This window comes from Pleurodeles waltl, chromosome 3_2 (assembly GCF_031143425.1).
Source record: "Pleurodeles waltl isolate 20211129_DDA chromosome 3_2, aPleWal1.hap1.20221129, whole genome shotgun sequence".
NCBI lineage: Eukaryota > Metazoa > Chordata > Amphibia > Caudata > Salamandridae > Pleurodeles > Pleurodeles waltl.
In genome coordinates this window covers 577,362-598,101 of record NC_090441.1, presented here as the reverse complement: position 1 = coordinate 598,101, position 20,740 = coordinate 577,362, and the positions used below count along the sequence as shown (strand labels likewise).

General features: G+C 42.6%; 1 protein-coding gene across 2 annotated transcripts in view; it reads right to left on the bottom strand.

Annotated features, from left to right (window-relative positions):
• The window catches only part of APPBP2 (amyloid beta precursor protein binding protein 2), a 337,597-nt gene that overhangs the window by 37,391 nt on the left and 279,466 nt on the right, over positions 1 to 20,740 (bottom strand). For both annotated transcript variants that reach the window (XM_069226533.1, XM_069226534.1), the window contains 2 exons: positions 13,867 to 14,057; positions 2,214 to 2,379 (listed from right to left, as the gene is read on the bottom strand). In XM_069226533.1, coding sequence (XP_069082634.1) covers positions 2,214 to 2,379; positions 13,867 to 14,057 — 357 coding nt within the window. The remainder of the gene's footprint in view (positions 1 to 2,213; positions 2,380 to 13,866; positions 14,058 to 20,740) is intronic.

Below are 20,740 nucleotides of genomic sequence, written 5' to 3'. Positions count from 1 at the left end.
ATTTTGAAAGGCAAGCCCATGAACGAGTGATAGGAGTGCGGTGGGCATGGTTAAAAGCCCACATAGATACCAAAATGTCAGAAAAGCAGCACTGGTGCGATGCTATGCTCAGCCTAAAAACACCCTAAAACCTAAAAACACACACCCCTGTCAAACAAGGGGCAAAGCACTGCAGAAAGAAAAGTACTGGAAAAATGAAGAGCAGTCAGTATGCGTCTTGAAAAAAGGAGATAAAAAACAGCGAGGAGTGATGGCAGATGGCACATGGTCGGAGGTGGAGTTCGATTAGACCAAATTATTGATCTGTTGTGTGAGTCGAAAGCGTTTTAACTAATGACATGAGAGAAGCTTTTCCCCTGCAGGTCATCAAGTCCTGCATGCTGGCCTAACAGATTCCCAATCACACGTCATTGTGACAACACAACAGCAAGGTAACAAGAAGGTTGAGAACATGATTACATTTTTCTACATATTGGGACAAGTATTTCTTAAGTCACTGAACTCTTCGGAATGTTTTTGCTTTAAAAGTAAAAAGCAGTAACTTTTCACCAAAGTACTTAAGGTTAATTTGCACAAGCGTTAAAGTCATAAAAGGGTGAACAAACTTCTTTCATTCCACAAAGAACGGCTGTTACAGCAACAGGACATATACTAACAAATCAGAGGTTGTCAGTGGCAACACTGCCTGCCTGTCTTACCTGGGTACAACCAGAAGCATCAGCAATTTCACCTATACCCAGAAGAGGAATGGATGAGGAAATGAGGGAGAAATGGAGCAGGGTACTGGAGAATGTGGAGGAATAAGGGTGATGAGTGGTGATAATGTTTTAAGGCGGACTCCTGAAGGATGTTTTAGAATATCAACTGTCTATCTCACTCAGCGCTAGAAGCCCGATGAGGAAGGAGGGGGCGGAGGATTGAGGTAATTAATGAGAAAGGAGAAACAAGTAACGAAGGCACGGTACAAGTGCCCCTTGATAACAATTAAAGACGAGTTGTCACGAGTGAAGGGTAAATGGGGCTGAATGAGTGACAGGTGGGGGAGCAAGGAACACAGTGAGGGATGGTAGTCACATTTTGAAGCTTTAATTTGCCAGTCTTTCATACAATTTACCTCCTCAAAATTGAGAAAGATGTATTTAATGCTACTGTTATTGTATAGCACTGATGCTATCCAGATGCTGCTTCAATGTTGTTGATACCGTGATAACAAACTTGTTTGTCTGACCTGGAAGCGTACCGTGGGTCAGTCTAAATGAACAAAAACCCTACAGATATATATATGCCGTGCTCTAACCACAAATTAACCTAAAATGACTGCCCACAATATATATTTTAACTGGAGTCCCAAATCTATCGCATTTTCTGAAAAACCTCAGTAAAATGTGTTTGACATCTATATTCTGCTTGCAGAGAGATTTAATTTGGACATTCATCTCATTTGGTCTGTGCTCACTGCCTGGCAACTGAAAAAGCAGAGTTCTGCGACATTACACAATCAGTTTCATCACTGTTGATTGATATTGAGAAACGTGTGGGAACAGAGAACGTTTTCATCGTAATTACACAAACTACACTCTGGGTGGCCATCTACAGAAATGTAAACCACATAATAACAGGGACAAAGAATTATGTTTTTTAATTGGCAAGTTAAAAGGTATTGCTCAGTTCAGGTGAGATTTTAGCTATGTAATGAATCATATGGCTGAGAGATTACTTTTCACCGCACTTTTTCTTCATCCCTAGGCTGTGCTTACAACTATGCTCGGCCCTGCCACTGTCTATTCCAACCCATTTGTCTGTTTCTTGCCAGTCTTTAACTCTCCTATAACTAGAAGTATGGTACCGGGACTGCTCGTACGGTTATAAAAGAACACGTTTTGAAACTGAATATGGAAAGTTTATCCAACGTGCCCAAAAGCTCAGCCCTAGCGTGTCCCTTAACAAGCAGGGCCACGGTTGAAGAGGGAGTTGCCCACTTACCAGATCAGAAAAAGGGTGAAAGGAATTATATCTGCCCAAAAGAAAGTGTTGGTTCCTCTTAAGCAAAATGGTACCAGAATGTGTCTCTGCGTTTGAATCTGTGACAAAGCAAAGCTTCTGTCTTTTTTTTTTAATTTGAACTTTCGTCAACATTTTTTGCAATTTGCTTTCAAACAGGTTATTTTACCAGATTTCATTCAAGCACTGTATTCCATAACAAGTGTACTTACCGATAGCAATTGATCTTAGATAAAGCTTTTCAGCATTATCATACTGATTCATGTCGTAATTGTAGAGGGATGCCAGATGGCCCACCGACAGGGCAACCTCATAATCTTCTTGTCCAAGGAGTTGTTCCTTGATCTGAATTGCCTTGATATGCATTTCCTCAGCTTCCTGTAAAATACACAAGTTGGCAATAAAATGCAGTTCTACTTTCAAGAATACGCTTGACTTTTGGGATCCTATTCATAATCCATCTACTGCTCTTTAACTGTTTATTAATCATATGCAGTTCACACATTCACAAAGTACTGCCCCGCACAAACCCATCCACCACCCTTCATTCAGCCCATTTACTATGAGATACAAAGGGGCAACAGGATTACATATCCTAAAGTGGAGCATGTCGATTAGTCCTATGGCTCCACAGCTCACAACTTAACCTCAATACCTTCCTAATAAAGGCCTGTACTCAGCCCAGGCACAATACCAGGCACTCTTGCCATTGCAGGACGTCCATGTTGTATAACTGATTGTCAGAGTGACAGGTTCTCAGAAAACGTTTATTAGGGGGGTCAGCCCATAACCCTGTCCAACTGATCTGCGGTCACTTGGAAAGCAGGCACTTGACTGTTCACTTGGAAAGAACACCTTAGACGAATAGCCCATACATCTACACTGGGCACACAAATGGAACTGGCCAAACTATCTGTTTCATGTTGTTGGGTACTAGAAAATATGTGACCCCTCTCGATTTCCCCCATGTTTCCTTTTCTGATGAGTTCTTCTACGGTTGTACTGTACTGGCACCCTATTAGGGAAACAGGAAGTTTATGTCTTGCTTTGTTTCCAGGACCACTTTACCATATGGATGGGGGTGCAGTAAACATATCTTTATTGTATAAAGTTAATCAAAGCCATTACAACAGAAAAAGACAATAGAAAAACAAACAATTGTAACATCTCTGAATAAAACCTGGTGCTTTCTCCAATGCACACTGCACAGGTAAAAAAGAGACAGGTGTTTTTTTTGCAGCAGAGTTCAAGTGTGACGTTCAAATTAACAGCACTAAAGTACATATGTAACATACTAACAGTATGAAATATCAAATTAAAACAAGTTGCTTTCTCCAAATGTGTGCCTTGTTAAAAGTAAATGAAGAGAATCATATTGTTGCAACAACAGTCAACTGTCACATTTAATTGACAACACCAAAGTGCATGTGCACAGATAGAAATAGCAGCGCTGAATTACAGTTAGAAGCAGCCGCTGCACCTAAAAACATGCTTTGTTTTCTAAAAATGTACAATTTTTTAACAAAGTCCTACCAGTTAAAAAAACACTCGTCAGTGGATAGGACGCAGTGACAAGACTGACAAAAAGAGGATAACAGTATATTGATGCAGGAGCTCGGTTTATGTGAACTAAAAATGTATGACATATTGTGGATTACGCGTACGCATACTGGTGAACTTTGATGGCTGTCCACCCATTTTCGTCTGATTCGAAGATTACTGACTCAATCATGAGGTAACCGCAGGTTCAATTGTTAAAAAAGCAGCGGTTTAAGCTCTAATGGGGGCTGCCTGCACACGTTGCATGAAGCACTAAACTGCCCCAGTCACTCTGGTTTTGGAAGTAACCTAGCTGGTTCAAAAAGAGCTCACCAGTGCTGACTTAACAATAAACTGAGCAACAATTTAACGTGAGTGCACAAAGGAGTTTTGGTGCATCTGTGATGGCAATGAGTTAGTCATAACAGGTGTTCCATCCTGTGACTGACTTGAGAGGGATCAATGACCTTGTGATCAATCTACTCGGGCTTGTCAATGGGGAGCCGCAGCGATGTAGTCTGTTCTGTGCTTGAGAGACAAACCTGATAAATTTGATGTTTAAACAGTCGTCTGGATTAAGCGAGGCAATTACAGCTTGTCTGCAGGTACAAACTCCGAAAGTGACCCATTTATGCTTTAACTGAATTCTCCGTTCGACCAACAGTGCAGGGAATAAGCACACAACATTTTCTAAGGACTCCTTGCACTGCCCACACCACCTGTAAACTGTAGTTTCCTTGGTCTACGCAAACTAGGAAGGTGCTGCAGAAACGGCCACTCTCCCAGCCTCACAGCCATGAATTTTATATTCAGCTGATTACAATATGTGCAAGTGAGGTGAGGAGCAGGTAATGCAGGTTGATAGCTATTAATTACCGACCAAGAGTGTTTAGGTTTAGCCAGTGCAGCCCTGTCCAAATGGAATGACCAAATATGGATGCAGTTTTTGATACGCAACTCAAAGTCTTGTTGACTCAAGATATAGTCCCAGAGGTCTTTCGCATTTAAGAGCTGCAGGAAATCCCCTAAAAATCGATGATGCGCTCAATCGGGGCTGCTAGAATCAATTCCGGCCCATAACAGTGCTACTAGGCGATCACCCCTGACCGAATGCAGCTTATGGCACAGTTTAACTTGGGCACCAGCGCTTACGGCCTGCTGATAAAGTAGGCCCAGTTCCAGGATAATCTGGGCAGCAGACGAGGACCTTGGCAAGTGAAGAACACTTTTGTGCATATACTTGTGATGTGTTTGTTAAGTTTGCCGCTATGTTTTCCCAGTAATATTTCACTACTATAAAACAATGTCAGCGACATTTTGGCCCTCACAACTTCCAGTAATGGAGATAAGGTTGGACCTGAACGAGATTTAGAGCAGTGGTTTCCAACCTGTGGTCCGCAAAGCCTCCTCAGGAGGTCTGTGACTGCTTTTAAAATTAACTAATATTAACAGATTAATAAAGTGTATCTAGATAAAGTGACAATGTACAATTGAAAATGTTAAAAAGTATGGCAAATCTCAAGGAATTTGAAATTAAATTAGTATCCTCAGATTGATTCGCAGGAGCAGTGCAGGTGCATCAAACAGAATATAGTATAGACAATGTGTGCCTTTAATTGAATTTAGAAAACACTCCAACCTTCCAATTAAAATAACTTTTTTTTATTTGTTTGCAAATTAAATAAAATGTGTTACCATATGTGTTTGATGGAATGCTTGTTTCAGTATTTTTTGCATACTGTTTTGGGGTTCAAATAATCAACAATGTTTAGGTCTGGGTCCCCGGCTTCCAGTAATGATTCAGTGGGGGTCCCCGGGTTCCAGTAATAATAAATTGGGGGTCCACAGAGGTCAAAAGGTTGGAAACCACAGAGTTAGAGAGTTTTAACAGTGCCATCTGAAGTGTCAAGGCGTGTATAGGTTTGTAATTAGTTCAGCAAACTTTGTAATCCAGTACGTGCAATAATAAACAGAACCAAGTCATCAGCATATAAAAGGTTGCTGATCCTTTCACTACCTAGTTTTGGAGGATGGCTGTTGACAGAACCAAGAGATTAGCAATAAACAGGTTGAAAAGCAGGTGGGCCAACACACACACTTGCTTTACTCCTTGTGTTGTGGGGATTTTCCTTGCTACACATGCATCGTCACCTAATTTAATCTGATTCCAGGTGTTGGAGTCCAACTGGATAATTGGTTCCTAGGGCTTTTGTGGGATTATCCAGGCTTTCAGTTTGGACCAAAGCATCCCCATTGGTACACGATCAAATGCTGCTTTAAAATCAACAAAGCAACAGTGTAGCAGAGTTTCAGGAGATTGCTTTGTGTCCAACATGCTTGAGATTAACAACAGGTTGGAGAGCATGCCAGATTTCGCGATTAACCCAGTTTGATTCTTTCAGATAAGATTCTTTGACTCCACCCATTTCCATAGGTCTTCCAGGAGCAGGATGGCATGGCATTTAGCTTCACTGATGAGAAGCGCTATTAATCTATAATTGAACAGGTCTGATCTTAAACCCCCTTTATGAATCAGAAACCATATGGTGGCTCAGGGTCTTACTATTTCCTAGCCGTGGGCAAAATTTCAATTAAGCTAGCCTAATTTGAGTTATTGCGTGAATTTCACATTACGCTTGTTCCATGAAGTTAAGGGATTACATGCAATTACATGCCATTACAGTAAAATTTACTAATACATGACAACAACAGACCGAAAATGGTGTTTGTTTTTTTTACCTCTTTTTTTAAAGCACAGAATGACAGATTAGCATTTTGTGTAATTATGCAGATTTCTGTTGAAATTTTACATAACTACGTCAAAGCAAAATAGGAAATTTCACACACCTCTACTATTTAGCCTTCTTGTACTAAATAATCTATTTTTTATTTAGGATATGTTGAAGGTATTATCTTTGCAATTAGAGTTATCAGTATATCATTCCTATCTATCATAGGCCACTGAAAAAATGTTCAATTTTCTGTGACTGATATTATAAAGCACACAAATGGAAATAAGAAACACATTAATATAAATATGAACATGCACTTTCTGGGCTGCAAATCACAATCTGATCTGCACACAGCTCATGGCTGCAGTTCTTGCCTTCTAAAATCATGCAACCACATATGGTGTATACTTGTTTCAACATAAGTGCGTTAACCATATAAACAGTAAGGTCTTCATTATTACTCGTTGAGTTAAGCTGCCAAATGTACATATTGCACAGCAGCTTCTAGCACATTGTGAGAGTGGACATATAAAAGAGCTACACAGTGTAACCACCCCCTCCAGCTGTATTATGCTATCTAGTTTGAAAAAACCTTTGGAGTTCTTAGGTTTTCCTGAGAGCCTAACTACTGTATATAAGATAGCGAACACAGCACTTCTAGAACTTGGATCAGAACATTAGAACACAAATGACATTTTCATAATCTTGCTAAGTTGAGGCCATGTCATAACTTAATGGCCTAGCCAACCACAAACTGTAGGGAACAGTAATTGCTAGAAGGAAGGTAACATTCTTTTAAGCTGACTGCCATATGTGTTTAAAGACAATTCTAAATAAGCATGAGAATGCCAAACATTTTCCATTTGTTGTCCTACTAACTGTTAAGTGAACAACTGCTGCTTATGCACCCTTTATATATAAGGAAAATGTCACTTACCCAGTGTACATCTGTTCGTGGCATTAGTCTCTGCAGATTCACATGTTGTGCATAGTCCGCCGTCTGGTGTTGGGTCGGAGTGTTACAAGTTGTTTTTCTTCGAAGAAGTCTTTTCGAGTCCCGAGACCGAGGGACTCCTCCTCCTTTGTTCCATTGCGCATGGGCGTCGACTCCATGTTAGATTGTTTTCCCCGCAGAGGGTGAGGTAGGAGTTGTGTATGTTAGTAATAGTGCCCATGCAATGGAATGAATAAGTATGTACCAACTAAGGTTTAAGTAATATATTTACAAATGTACAAATGTTGAAGATAACTTCCAAACGGCTACAGGCTCCTGGGGAGGCGGGTGGGCACATGTGAATCTGCAGCGACTAATGCCACGAACAGATGTACACTGGGTAAGTGACATTTTCCGTTCGGTGGCATGTGTAGCTGCAGATACACATGTGCATAGACTAGTAAGCAGTTATCTCCCCAAAAGCGGTGGCTCAGCCTGTAGGAGTGGAAGTAGTCTGAAATAAAGTTCTTAGTACGGCTTGACCTACTGTGGCTTGTTGTGCGGATAGCACGTCTACACAGTAGTGCTTAGTAAATGTGTGAGGCGTAGACCATGTGGCTGCCTTACATATCTCGTTCATTGGAATGTTTCCTAGGAAGGCCATGGTAGCGCCTTTCTTTCTGGTTGAATGTGCCCTTGGTGTAATGGGCAGTTCTCTTTGCTTTAAGGTAGCAGGTTTGGATGCACTTAACTATCCATCTGGCTATACCCTGTTTTGATATTGGGTTTCCTGTATGAGGTTTTTGAAATGCAATAAACAGTTGTTTTGTTTTCCTAATTTCTTTTGTTCTGTCAATGTAGTACATTAGTGCTCTTCTGATGTCTAATGTATGTAGTGCCCTTTCAGCTACTGAGTCTGGCTGTGGGAAGAACACTGGTAGTTCTACCGTTTGATTTAAGTGGAACGGTGAAATAACTTTTGGTAAAAAATTTGGATTGGTTCTTAGGACTACCTTATTTTTGTGTATTTGAATAAAAGGTTCTTGTATAGTAAACGCCTGAATTTCACTTACTCTTCTTAGAGATGTGATGGCAATGAGAAATGCAACCTTCCACGTTAAGAATTGCATTTCGCAAGAGTGCATGGGTTCAAAAGGTGGGCCCATGAGTCTTGTTAAGACGATGTTGAGGTTCCATGAAGGAACAGGTGGTGTTCTTGGTGGTATAATTCTTTTCAGGCCTTCCATAAACACTTTAATGACAGGTATCCTAAATAGTAAAGTTGAATGGGTAATTTGCAGGTATGCAGATATTGCTGCGAGGTGTATCTTTATGGAAGAGAAGGCTAGATTTGATTTTTGTAAATGTAGCAAGTATCCCACTACATCCTTTGGAGATGCATGTAATGGTTTAACTTGATTATTATGGCAGTAGCAAACAAATCTTTTCCATTTGCTTGCATAGCAGTGTCTAGTGGATGGTCTTCTAGCTTGTTTTATGACTTCCATACATTCTTGGGTGAGGTTTAAATGTCCGAATTCTAGGATCTCAGGAGCCAGATTGCTAGATTCAGCTATGCTGGGTTTGGATGCCTGATCTGTTGTTTGTGTTGTGTTAACAGATCTGGTCTGTTGGGCAACCTGACATGGGGTACTACTGACAGGTCTAGTAGTGTTGTGTACCAAGGTTGTCTTGCCCATGTTGGTGCTATTAGTATGAGTTTGAGTTTGTTTTGACTCAATTTGTTTACTAGATATGGAAGGAGAGGGAGAGGGGGAAAAGCGTACGCAAATATCCCTGACCAGTTCATCCATAGAGCATTGCCTTGAGACTGCCTGTGTGGGTACCTGGATGAGAAGTTTTGGCATTTTGCGTTCTCCTTTGTTGCAAATAGGTCTATTTGAGGTGTCCCCCAAATTTTGAAGTAAGTGTTTAGAATTTGGGGGTGAATCTCCCATTCGTGGACCTGTTGGTGATCTCGAGAGAGATTGTCTGCTAGTTGATTTTGGATCCCTGGAATAAATTGTGCTATTAGGCGAATGTGGTTGTGAATTGCCCATTGCCATATCTTTTGTGCCAGGAGGCACAGCTGTGTCGAGTGTGTTCCCCCCTGTTTGTTTAGATAATACATTGTTGTCATGTTGTCTGTTTTGACAAGAATGTATTTGTGGGTTATGATGGGTTGAAATGCTTTCAACGCTAGGAATACTGCTAACAATTCGAGGTGATTTATATGCAGCTTTGTTTGATGTACGTCCCATTGTCCTTGGATGCTGTGTTGATTGAGGTGTGCTTCCCACCCTGTCATGGAAGCATCTGTTGTTATCACGTATTGTGGCACTGGGTCTTGGAAAGGCCGCCCTTTGTTTAAATTTATACTGTTCCACCATAGAAGCGAGATGTATGTTTGGCGGTCTATCAACACCAGATCTAGAAGGTGACCCTGTGCATGTGACCACTGTGATGCTAGGCACTGTTGTAAGGGCCTCATGTGCAGTCTTGCGTTTGGGACAATGACTATGCATGAGGACATCATGCCTAGGAGTTTTAATACCGTCTTTGCCTGTATCTTTTGTGTTGGATACATGGCTTGTGTAGACTTGTGAAAATTTTGAACCCTTTGTGGACTTGGAGTGGCTCTTCCCTTTGTTGTGTTGATTATTGCTCCTAAGTATTGCTGTGTTTTGCACGGCAGAATGTGAGATTTTGTATAGTTGATGGAGAAACCGAGTTTGTAGAGGGTTTGTATGACATAATCTGTGTGGTGTGAACACTTTGTGAGGGAGTTGGTCTTGATTAGCCAATCGTCTAGGTACGGGAATACGTGTATATGCTGCCTTCTGATGTGTGCAGCTACTACTGCTAGCCATTTTGTAAATACTCTTGGTGCGGTTGTGATACCGAACGGCAACACTTTGAATTGGTAATGTATTCCCTTGAATATGAACCTTAGGTATTTCCTGTGCGAGGGATGTATCGGTATATGGAAATAAGCGTCCTTTAGATCTAAGGTTGTCATGTAGTCTTGTTGCTTTAGCAGTGGTAACACGTCTTGTAGCGTGACCATGTGAAAGTGTTCTGATTTGATGTAGGTGTTTAGTGTTCTGAGATCTAGGATTGGTCTCAGTGTTTTGTCCTTTTTTGGTATTAGAAAGTACAGTGAGTAAACTCATGTGTTTATTTGTGTACATGGTACCAATTCTATTGCGTCCTTTAGCAGTAATGCTTGAACTTCTAGTTCTAGAAGGTCTAAATGCTGTTTTGACATATTCTGTGTTTTTGGTGGGACATTTGGAGGGAGTTGGAGAAATTCTATGCAATAACCATGTCGGATAATTGCTAAGACCCAAGTGTCTGTTGTTATCTCCTCCCAAGATTTGTAAAACTGACTTAGTCTTCCCCCCACTGATGTTGTGTGAAGGGGTTGAGTGACTTGTGAGTCACTGGTTGCAGGGGTTTTTGTACTTTGAAATTTTCCCCGGTTTCTAGGGAATTGTCCTCCTCTATACTGGCCCCAAAAGCCTCCCCTTTGGTACTGTCCCTGGTAGGTAGACGGTGTAGATTGTGAGGTGCTGGCTTGTGTGGCTTGACCCCGAAACCCCCCTCTGAAGGTTGTTTTGCGGAAGGTGCCGAAAGTGCCTCTGCCCTGCGGGGAATAGAGTGCACCCATGGCCTTGGCTGTGTCCGTGTCCTTTTTCAATTTCTCAATTGCCGTGTCCACTTCGGGTCCAAACAATTGTTGTTCATTGAACGGCATATTGAGCACCGCTTGCTGTATTTCCGGTTTAAAGCCAGATGTGCGCAACCATGCGTGCCTTCTTATGGTTACTGCAGTATTTATTGTTCTTGCCGCTGTGTCCGCTGCGTCCATAGAGGAGCGTATTTGGTTATTGGAGATGTTTTGTCCCTCCTCAACCACTTGTTTTGCCCGTTTCTGGAGTTCTTTGGGTAGATGCTCGATGAGATGCTGCATCTCGTCCCAATGGGCTCTATCATATCGCGCTAGGAGCGCCTGAGAGTTCGCGATGCGCCACTGGTTTGCAGCTTGTACTGCGACCCTTTTCCCAGCTGCGTCGAACTTGCGGCTCTCTTTATCTGGAGGTGGTGCATCGCCTGATGTGTGCGAGTTGGCTCTCTTGCGAGCTGCCCCTACCACGACTGAATCTGGTGGCAGTTGTGAGGTGATAAAAGCAGGGTCCGTGGGCGGTGCTTTAGATTTTTTCTCCACCCTTGGAGTAATCGCTCTACTTTTGACAGGTTCTTTGAAGATCTGCTTTGCGTGCCTTAGCATTCCTGGAAGCATAGGTAGGCTTTGGTAGGAGGTATGGGTGGAGGAGAGGGTGTTGAAAAGGAAGTCATCTTCGACAGGTTCTGCGTGTAACGACACGTTATGGAATTCTGCTGCCCTAGCTACCACCTGTGCATACGCTGTGCTGTCCTCAGGTGGTGAGGGCTTGGTAGGGTACGACTCAGGACTATTGTCTGATACTGGGGCGTCGTATAGGTCCCAAGCGTCCTGGTCGTCTTGGCTCATGGTGGTATGAGCCGGTGAATGTGCCGGTGATGTGTGAGTTACAGGTGGAGGAGAGGGTGGCGGAGTTACCTTCTTCACCATTTTTTGTGGTGTTTGTTCTTGTGTTTGGAACTCGAGTCTCCTTTTTCTCCTGATTGGGGGAAGAGTGCTGATCTTCCCTGTCCCACTTTGTATGAAGATCCGCTTTTGTGTGTGGTCTACATCAGTGGTCTGTAACTCTTCTTCAAATCTGTGTTTGCGCATTTGAGAGGACAGTGATTGTTCCTCTGTATATGAGCTGGCAGTTGGTTCGGTTGCTGGTCGTTTTGGCACCGAAACTGTGTCTCTGCTTGTTTTCGGCTCCGAGGAGAATTTTTTCTTTTTCGGCGTCGAGCTTTCTCGGCGTCGATCTTCCTCGGTGCCGCTGTCTCTGGGTCGAGCAGCTTTGGTTCCGCTGTCTCGGCGTCGATCTTTTTCGGCAGCACTTTCTCAGTCCCGAGATTGCTGCGTGCCTGTGTCTCGACCCAAGTCGGACGATCTCGGCACCAGTTCGGCCTTTTTCGGTGCCGATGGACGGTCACCTACTTTATGGGTTGAGCCATGGCCTGTTGGCAGTGGCGTCCCCTGGGCCTTGTCTGTTTTCTTGTGTGGTGCTTGCTTCAACGTCTTACTCACGGTTTCTTCGACGTCGAATTCCTCAGAGTCCGATTCATGGATGGAGAAGGCTTCCTCTTCTTCTCCTTGTCCCTCGAACTCTCTGTGTCCTGTCGGCGTGGACGCCATCTGCAATCTTCTGGCTCGCCGGTCACGGATCGTTTTTCGGGACCGAAACGCACGACAGGCCTCACACGTTTCTTCCTTGTGCTCGGGCGACAGGCACAAGTTACAGACCAAATTTTGGTCTGTATATGGATATTTATTGTGGCATTTAGGACAGAATCGGAACGGGGTCCGTTCCATCAGTGTCGATGTTACACGCGGTCGGGCCGACCAGGCCCCGACGAGGGATCGAAATTACCCCGAAGGGCTACCGGAGCTCTTCACGATTCGGTGTCGATTCTATTCTTACCCGATACCGAGCGAAACAATACCGACGTAGTTTTCCGAAGTTAAGACTATCTTTCCGTCCCGAAACCCGGAGCGAAAAGGAACACGTCCGAACCCGATGGCGGAAAAAAACCAATCTAACATGGAGTCGACGCCCATGCGCAATGGAATAAAGGAGGAGGAGTCCCTCGGTCTCGGGACTCGAAAAGACTTCTTCGAAGAAAAACAACTTGTAACACTCCGACCCAACACCAGACGGCGGACTATGCACAACATGTGTATCTGCAGCTACACATGCCACCGAACATGTTGTAATGCTGGAATTAAGCAACAGACAGCACCAAGAGTCAAATAAAAGCCATTTGTGAATAGTCCAAATCTTTAATTCGTGTACTTATTGTGAAAGCATATCTACAAGTATCAGAGCAAAACAAAAAATTATGAACTGGATGACCTTTCACAATAACCTGGGAAATGTAGGACTCTATAATATTAGTATTTTAAAATATTAGTACAGTAGTGATGGCCGGCTTCTTATGATCTTTATCAAAACCCATTTGCATATGGTCAATAAAAATAACATGCAATTAAAGAAATTAAAGTAGAACACATTATTGTTAAACTTTATAATCATTTATAAATGTGTTTGATCTTAGGGGAATTGGGCATGAGATAAAAACTGCATGTACCGAAGCAATAACCACCTAACGGTAACAATAATGTATAGCCATGGTGTTAAACATCTAAATAATTTATGCTGAATGTACAATTAAGGGCCTAAAATAAAAACTGCATGTAAAACTATAATATATAGTCATTGTGCGTGTGATATATCTAAAATTCTTACTAAGGGCTAAGTGTACATATAAAAAACTGTAAACAAAGAAAAAAGAGCAAAAAAAGCAGGATGTGACAGTCAAGAATAAAATAATAATATCTTTTAGAAGTTTAAAAAACAAGCAGTAGTCTTATTCAATATTTAGATGTTTTTCTGTCTAACCAAATCGAATGTCTGGTTGATTTAACTAGAGTAGCAGATCCTATAAGCAATGCCACACTAATAAGAGGCTAACCCTGAAAGCACTATTTATAATACTCACCTTAAATTTTCTCATGGACTGGTAAAGTCTGCCGAGGTTGCCGTAGTGTTTGGCAGTTTGCACATTGAACTCCCCGAATGCTTTTTTAGCAAGCTGAAGAGACGAGAGGTGCAAATCATGAGCTTCTTGTAGAAGTCGTTGCTCTGTCTCCTTATTGTGACAGTCAATTGCAATTTCTTCTAGAATCAGTGCTGGGGACAAAAACAGATGCATTAATTCATTTAACAGACATATTCTTAAGATATTAGGATCTACTTCAGACATTTTAAACATGTCTCCACCTACTTCCTATATATTTTTTTAGACCACAGGAAACAATGCAGGAACAATGTAGGAAGGTAATCTAGGTTTTGCAAAAAGATGTTGCGGTGCCACACTTCATCAGTGAAGGCGATCACTGATTGAAACTCTTCTCTTCATCAATCTCCTTTGATTACTATGTAACTTGCCCCTTTACCCAGACCCTCTTTTCTGACTAATGCCACATGTATATTTGGGGTTTTCGGCAAGATCCTTGAATTATTAAAATCCAATTTACTTAAAAAGGTGTTGCTCTTAACTACAGTTCTCTCACATCATTATTTTTGCAAGTACTCTTCAACCTAATAGCTAAACTGGATATTGCTTCGAAAGTAACTAAATCAGAGTACCAGTACTGAGCATGCATGTATGCTTACTACGCAGCTGGCCTCTTTTCCTGTGCATATGTGCACTGTAGCAGTCCCCTTCTTGACAGAAAGAGCCAACCAGTGTTTTTGACTGATGGCAGAGGTGCTGCAGGAGGGCAAGACAATGGAAAAAGACAATGGTCTAAAACAGAATCAACAAAAAGGTTTATTCTACTGTTTCCAACTCTGAAGGTAGAATCTACATCATTTGAGAATCGAAGAAGGAAGCTGAGAAGGATGTGTCTGGCCGCTTCGGTATAGACAGCTGTTGTTCTGAGGTTTATGGCCATACTTGCCAATGCTCTGGTAGGAAGACTGGGTCACCTTGAGCTGGCAGAATGCATGAGGGGCGGCCCTAACTATGTATTTGATGGACACTTGCCTAGGAAATATCACCTTAGTGAGAGTAGAGTATGCCAAGAAAATGGATGAAGGTGTGGCTCCATGCAGAATATTATAACAGATGACACGCCAAACAATCTATCAAGCAATGTTGGTCTTATGAGACACTCAGCCTTCAACAAGCTCCCAACAGTCACAAACCATTGGTAGGAAAGTACAGGTGTCATTGCAAGAAGGATGGTGCTCTATTTTACACAATAGAACTTATTAACAAAAAAACTTTGAATTGTCACAACTAATTCAAAGGTTTACCAGCTGTATCTATGAGCTCCAAAATGGAAGATCACTCATATGGTGATGAGGGGGCATAGTAAATGGGGAGCAGACATGTTAACCCTGAATACAGGACACAATCCATATCATTAATTCAGAAGATGGACTCAAAAAATTCAATGCTATTAATTCATAACAAAACATCACAAAAGCATGCCTAGGAAGAATTCTGAGGGAAAATGTAGATTTTCCTAGTTCATGACGGAAAGTCTTAATTTTATTAAAGACACGGAGGCGAGTATTATGCGTTCTCTTCTTGCTTTATTAAAACAGCAGTCAAGACAAAAAAGACTACAAATCCCATGTGGCTAACACAGACAGCCAATGGGATTGAAAACGTAGTATAAAACATGTTGACCAATAGCAGTATTCCCCATGCTATTGTGAAGTCACTTGACTGCAAGCAGCCCTCTTTTCTTGCAAATAAAGTCAATTGCTGAATAAAAGTGGAAACAGCGTACAAAGGATAAACAATGCCATTAGGAAAGCAAACACATCAGAAGAAAAGTCCAAAATTCTACAAATGAAGGCATATTCGGTGAAATCAGAACAGGATCCTGAACTTGTAATGAGCGAAGGATTCACACGATGTGAGGAAATCCTATTAGGATGCTGATGGATTGGCCGGACTTGGCGCTGGAAGAAAGGGAGGGAGAAACAGCATTTATTACCAGTGGTGGGATAATACTCGCCTCCGTGTCTTTAATAAAATTAAGACTTTCCGTCATGAACTAGGAAAATCTACATTTTATGACAAGACCGGAGGCTCCTATTATGCGAGTTTAAAGCATATTAACTACATTAAGTGAAACATCATCAACAGGTTTGCAATAAAAGACTCTAAAGGTATTGTCATTAGACCAGTCTGCAGATTTTAGAATATCCTCTAAACGGGAACCCGCCCAGAAAGCTTTGGAAGCCATTGCCCCTCTGGTAGAATGGGCTCCAAATCTGGAATGAAAATGTCACTTACCCAGTGTACATCTGTTCGTGGCATCAGTCGCAGTAGATTCGCATGTTTTGCATAGCTCGCCATCTGGTGTTGGGCCGGAGTGTTACAAGTTGTTTTTCTTCGAAGAAGTCTTTCGAGTCACGGGACCGAGTGACTCCTCCTTTTGTCTCCATTGCGCATGGGCGTCGACTCCATCTTCGATTGTTTTTCCCCCGCAGAGGGTGAGGTAGGAGTTGAATTGTAGTAATAGTGCCCATGCAATGGATTGACTAAGTATGTACCTATTTAAGGTTGAGATGATATATATACAAATAGTTGAAGGTAACTTCCGAACTGCTACAGGCTCCCGGGGAGGCAGGTGGGCACATGCGAATCTACTGCGACTGATGCCACGAACAGATGTACACTGGGTAAGTGACATTTTCAGTTCGATGGCATCTGTCGCTGTAGATACGCATGTTTTGCATAGACTAGTAAGCAGTTATCTCCCCAAAAGCGGTGGCTCAGCCTGTAGGAGTGGAAGTAGTTTGAAATAATGTTCTTAATACGGCTTGACCTACTGTGGCTTGTTGTGCGGATAACACGTCTACACAGTAGTGCTTTGTGAATGTGTGAGGCGTAGACCATGTGGCTGCCTTACATATTTCTTGCATTGGGATGTTTCCTAGAAAGGCCATGGTAGCACCTTTCTTTCTGGTTGAGTGTGCCCTTGGTGTAATGGGCAGCTGTCGTTTAGCTTTAAGGTAGCAGATTTGGATGCATTTAACTATCCATCTGGCTATACCTTGTTTTGATATTGGGTTTCCTGCATGAGGTTTTTGAAATGCAATAAATAGTTGTTTTGTCTTTCTGATGTTCTTTGTTCTGTCAATGTAATACATCAATGCTCTTTTGACATCTAATGTATGTAGTGCCCTTTCAGCTACGGTATCTGGCTGTGGAAAGAACACTGGAAGTTCCACTGTTTGATTTAGATGGAACGGTGAAATAACCTTAGGCAAAAATTTGGGATTAGTCCTTAGGACGACCTTATTTTTGTGTAGTTGTATAAAAGGTTCTTGTATTGTAAACGCCTGAATCTCGCTTACTCTTCTTAGGGAAGTAATGGCGATGAGAAATGCAACCTTCCAGGTTAGGAACTGTATTTCGCAGGAGTGCATGGGTTCAAAAGGTGGACCCATAAGTCTAGTTAGGACAACATTTAGGTTCCATGAAGGAACAGGTGGTGTTCTTGGTGGTATAATTCTCCTAAGGCCCTCCATGAATGCTTTAATGACTGGTATCTTATATAGGGAAGTTGAATAGGTAGTCTGCAGGTATGCAGATATTGCTGCAAGGTGTATTTTAATGGAAGAGAAAGCCAGGTTAGATTTTTGTAAGTGAAGCAAGTAACCCACTACATGTTCTGGAGTTGTGTGTAATGGTTGTATTTGATTAATATGACAGTAGCAAACAAACCTCTTCCATTTACTTGCATAGCAGTGCCTGGTGGATGGCCTTCTGGCTTGCTTTATGACTTCCATACATTCTTGGGTAAGTTGTAAGTGCCCGAATTCTAAGATTTCAGGAGCCAGATTGCTAGATTCAGCGATGCTGGATCTGGGTGTCTGATCTTTTGGTGGTGTTGTGTCAACAGATCTGGCCTGTTGGGCAATTTGATGTGGGGTACTACTGATAGGTCTAGCAGCGTTGTGTACCAGGGTTGCCTTGCCCAAGTTGGTGCTATTAATATGAGTTTGAGTTTGTTTTGACTGAGTTTGTTTACCAGGTAAGGAAGGAGAGGGAGAGGAGGAAAAGCGTAAGCAAATATCCCTGACCAGTTCATCCATAGGGCATTGCCTTGGGACTGTTTGTGTGGGTATCTGGATGCAAAGTTTTGGCAGTTTGCGTTCTCCTTCGTCGCAAACAAGTCTATTTGAGGTGTTCCCCAGAGTTTGAAATAGGTGTTCAGAATTTGGGGGTGAATTTCCCATTCGTGGACCTGTTGGTGATCTCGAGAGAGATTGTTTGCGAGTTGATTTTGGATCCCTGGTATAAATTGTGCTATTAGGCGAATTTGGTTGTGAATTGCCCAACGCCAAATGTTTTGTGCTAGCAGGCTTAACTGCGTGGAGTGCGTCCCCCCTTGCTTGTTTAGATAATACATTGTTGTCATGTTGTCTGTCTTGACGAGAATGTATTTGTGAACTATTATTGGTTGGAAAGCTTTTAGTGCTTGAAAAACTGCTAGAAGTTCTAGGTGATTTATATGCAGTCTTGTTTGATGTACGTTCCATTGTCCTTGTATGCTGTGGTGATCGAGGTGTGCGCCCCACCCTGTCATGGAAGCATCTGTTGTTATTACGTATTGTGGCACTAGGTCTTGGAAAGGCCGCCCTTTGTTTAAATTTATGTTGTTCCACCACAGAAGCGAGAGGTAAGTTTGGCGGTCTATTAACACCAGATGTAGAAGATGACCCTGTGCTTGAGACCACTGTGATGCTAGGCACTGTTGTAAGGGCCTCATGTGCAGTCTTGCGTTTGGGACAATGGCTATGCATGAAGACATCATGCCTAAGAGTTGTAATACCATCTTTGCTTGTATCTTTTGTGTTGGATACATGCGTTGTATGATGGTGTTGAAATTTTGAATTCTTTGGGGACTTGGAGTACTCCTTTTGTTGTGTCTATTATGGCTCCTAGGTATTGTTGTACCTTGCACGGCAGAATGTTGGATTTTGTGAAGTTGACGGTGAACCCTAGTTTGAAGAGGGTTTGTATGATCTGATTTGTGTGATTTGAGCACTCTATTAACGAATGGGCCTTGATTAGCCAGTCGTCTAGATATGGGAACACATGTATTTGCTGCCTTCTGATGTGTGCAGCGACTACCGCTAGACATTTGGTAAAGACTCTTGGTGCGGTTGTTAATCCGAAAGGCAGTACCTTGAATTGGTAATGTATTCCTTTGAATACAAACCTTAGGTATTTCCTGTGCGATGGGTGTATTGGTATATGGAAATACGCGTCCTTGAGGTCTAAAGTTGACATGTAGTCGTGTAGTTTTAGCAATGGTAATACTTCTTGTAGTGTGACCATGTGAAAATGGTCTGATTTGATGAATGTGTTCACTATTCTGAGGTCTAGGATTGGTCTCAGCGTTTTGTCCTTCTTTGGTATCAGAAAGTACAGTGAGTAAACCCCTGTGTTTATTTGTGTGTTTGGCACTAATTCGATTGCATTCTTTTGCAATAGTGCCTGCACTTCTATCTCCAGGAGATTGGAATGATGTTTTGTCAAATTTTGTGCTTTTGGTGGTATGTTTGGAGGGAATTGTAGAAATTCTATGCAATAACCAAGTTGGATAATTGCTAGAACCCAAGTGTCCGTAGTGATTTCCTCCCATGCTTTGTAATAATGACTTATTCTTCCCCCCACTGGTGTTGTGTGGAGGGGATGAGTGACATGTGAGTCACTGCTTAGTAGTAGGGGTTTTGGGGCTTTGAAATTTTCCTCTATTCCTAGGGAATTGCCCTCCTCTATATTGTCCCCGAAAACCTCCTCTGTACTGTCCCTGGTAACTGGACTGTGTTGCCTGTGAGGTGCTGGCTTGTGTGCTCTGACCCCGAAACCCCCCTCTAAAGGGTGTTTTACGGAATGTGCTGTAATTCCCTCTGCTCTGCGGGGAGTAGAGTGCGCCCATGGCTTTAGCAGTGTCCGTGTCTTTTTTGAGCTTCTCAATCGCTGTGTCCACTTCTGGGCCGAACAGTTCTTTTTCATTAAAAGGCATATTGAGAACTGCTTGCTGAATCTCTGGTTTAAATCCAGACGTTCGGAGCCATGCATGCCTTCTGATAGTTACAGATGTATTAATTGTCCGTGCAGCTGTATCTGCAGCGTCCATGGAGGAGCGGGTTTGGTTGTTGGAAATGGTCTGTCCCTCCTCAACCACTTGTTTTGCCCTATTTTGTAGGTCCTTGGGCAGATGGTCAATGAGATGTTGCATCTCATCCCAATGGGCTCTGTCATAGCGCGCAAGTAGTGCCTGGGAGTTAGCGATGCGCCACTGGTTTGCAGCTTGTGCTGCGACTCTCTTACCAGCTGCATCGAACTTGCGGCTTTCTTTATCTGGGGGTGGTGCATCTCCAGATGTGTGGGAGTTGGCCCTTTTCCTAGCTGCTCCTACAACGACAGAGTCTGGTGGCAGCTGTGTAGTGATGAAAGCCGGGTCTGTAGGAGGCGCCTTGTACTTTTTTTCCACTCTTGGTGTGACTGCCCTGCTTTTGACCGGCTCCTTAAAGATTTCTTTTGCGTGCCGGAGCATACCAGGGAGCATAGGCAGGCTTTGGTAGGAGCTGTGGGTGGAGGAGAGTGTGTTGAATAAAAAGTCATCCTCGACCTGTTCTGAGTGGAGGCTTACATTGTGAAATTGTGCTGCTCTAGCCACCACTTGAGAATACGCAGTGCTGTCCTCTGGTGGAGATGGCTTCGTAGGGTATGCCTCCGGACTGTTATCTGACACTGGGGCGTCGTATAAGTCCCATGCGTCTTGATCTTGGTCACCCTGGCTCATGGTGGTGTGAGCTGGGGAATGTGATGG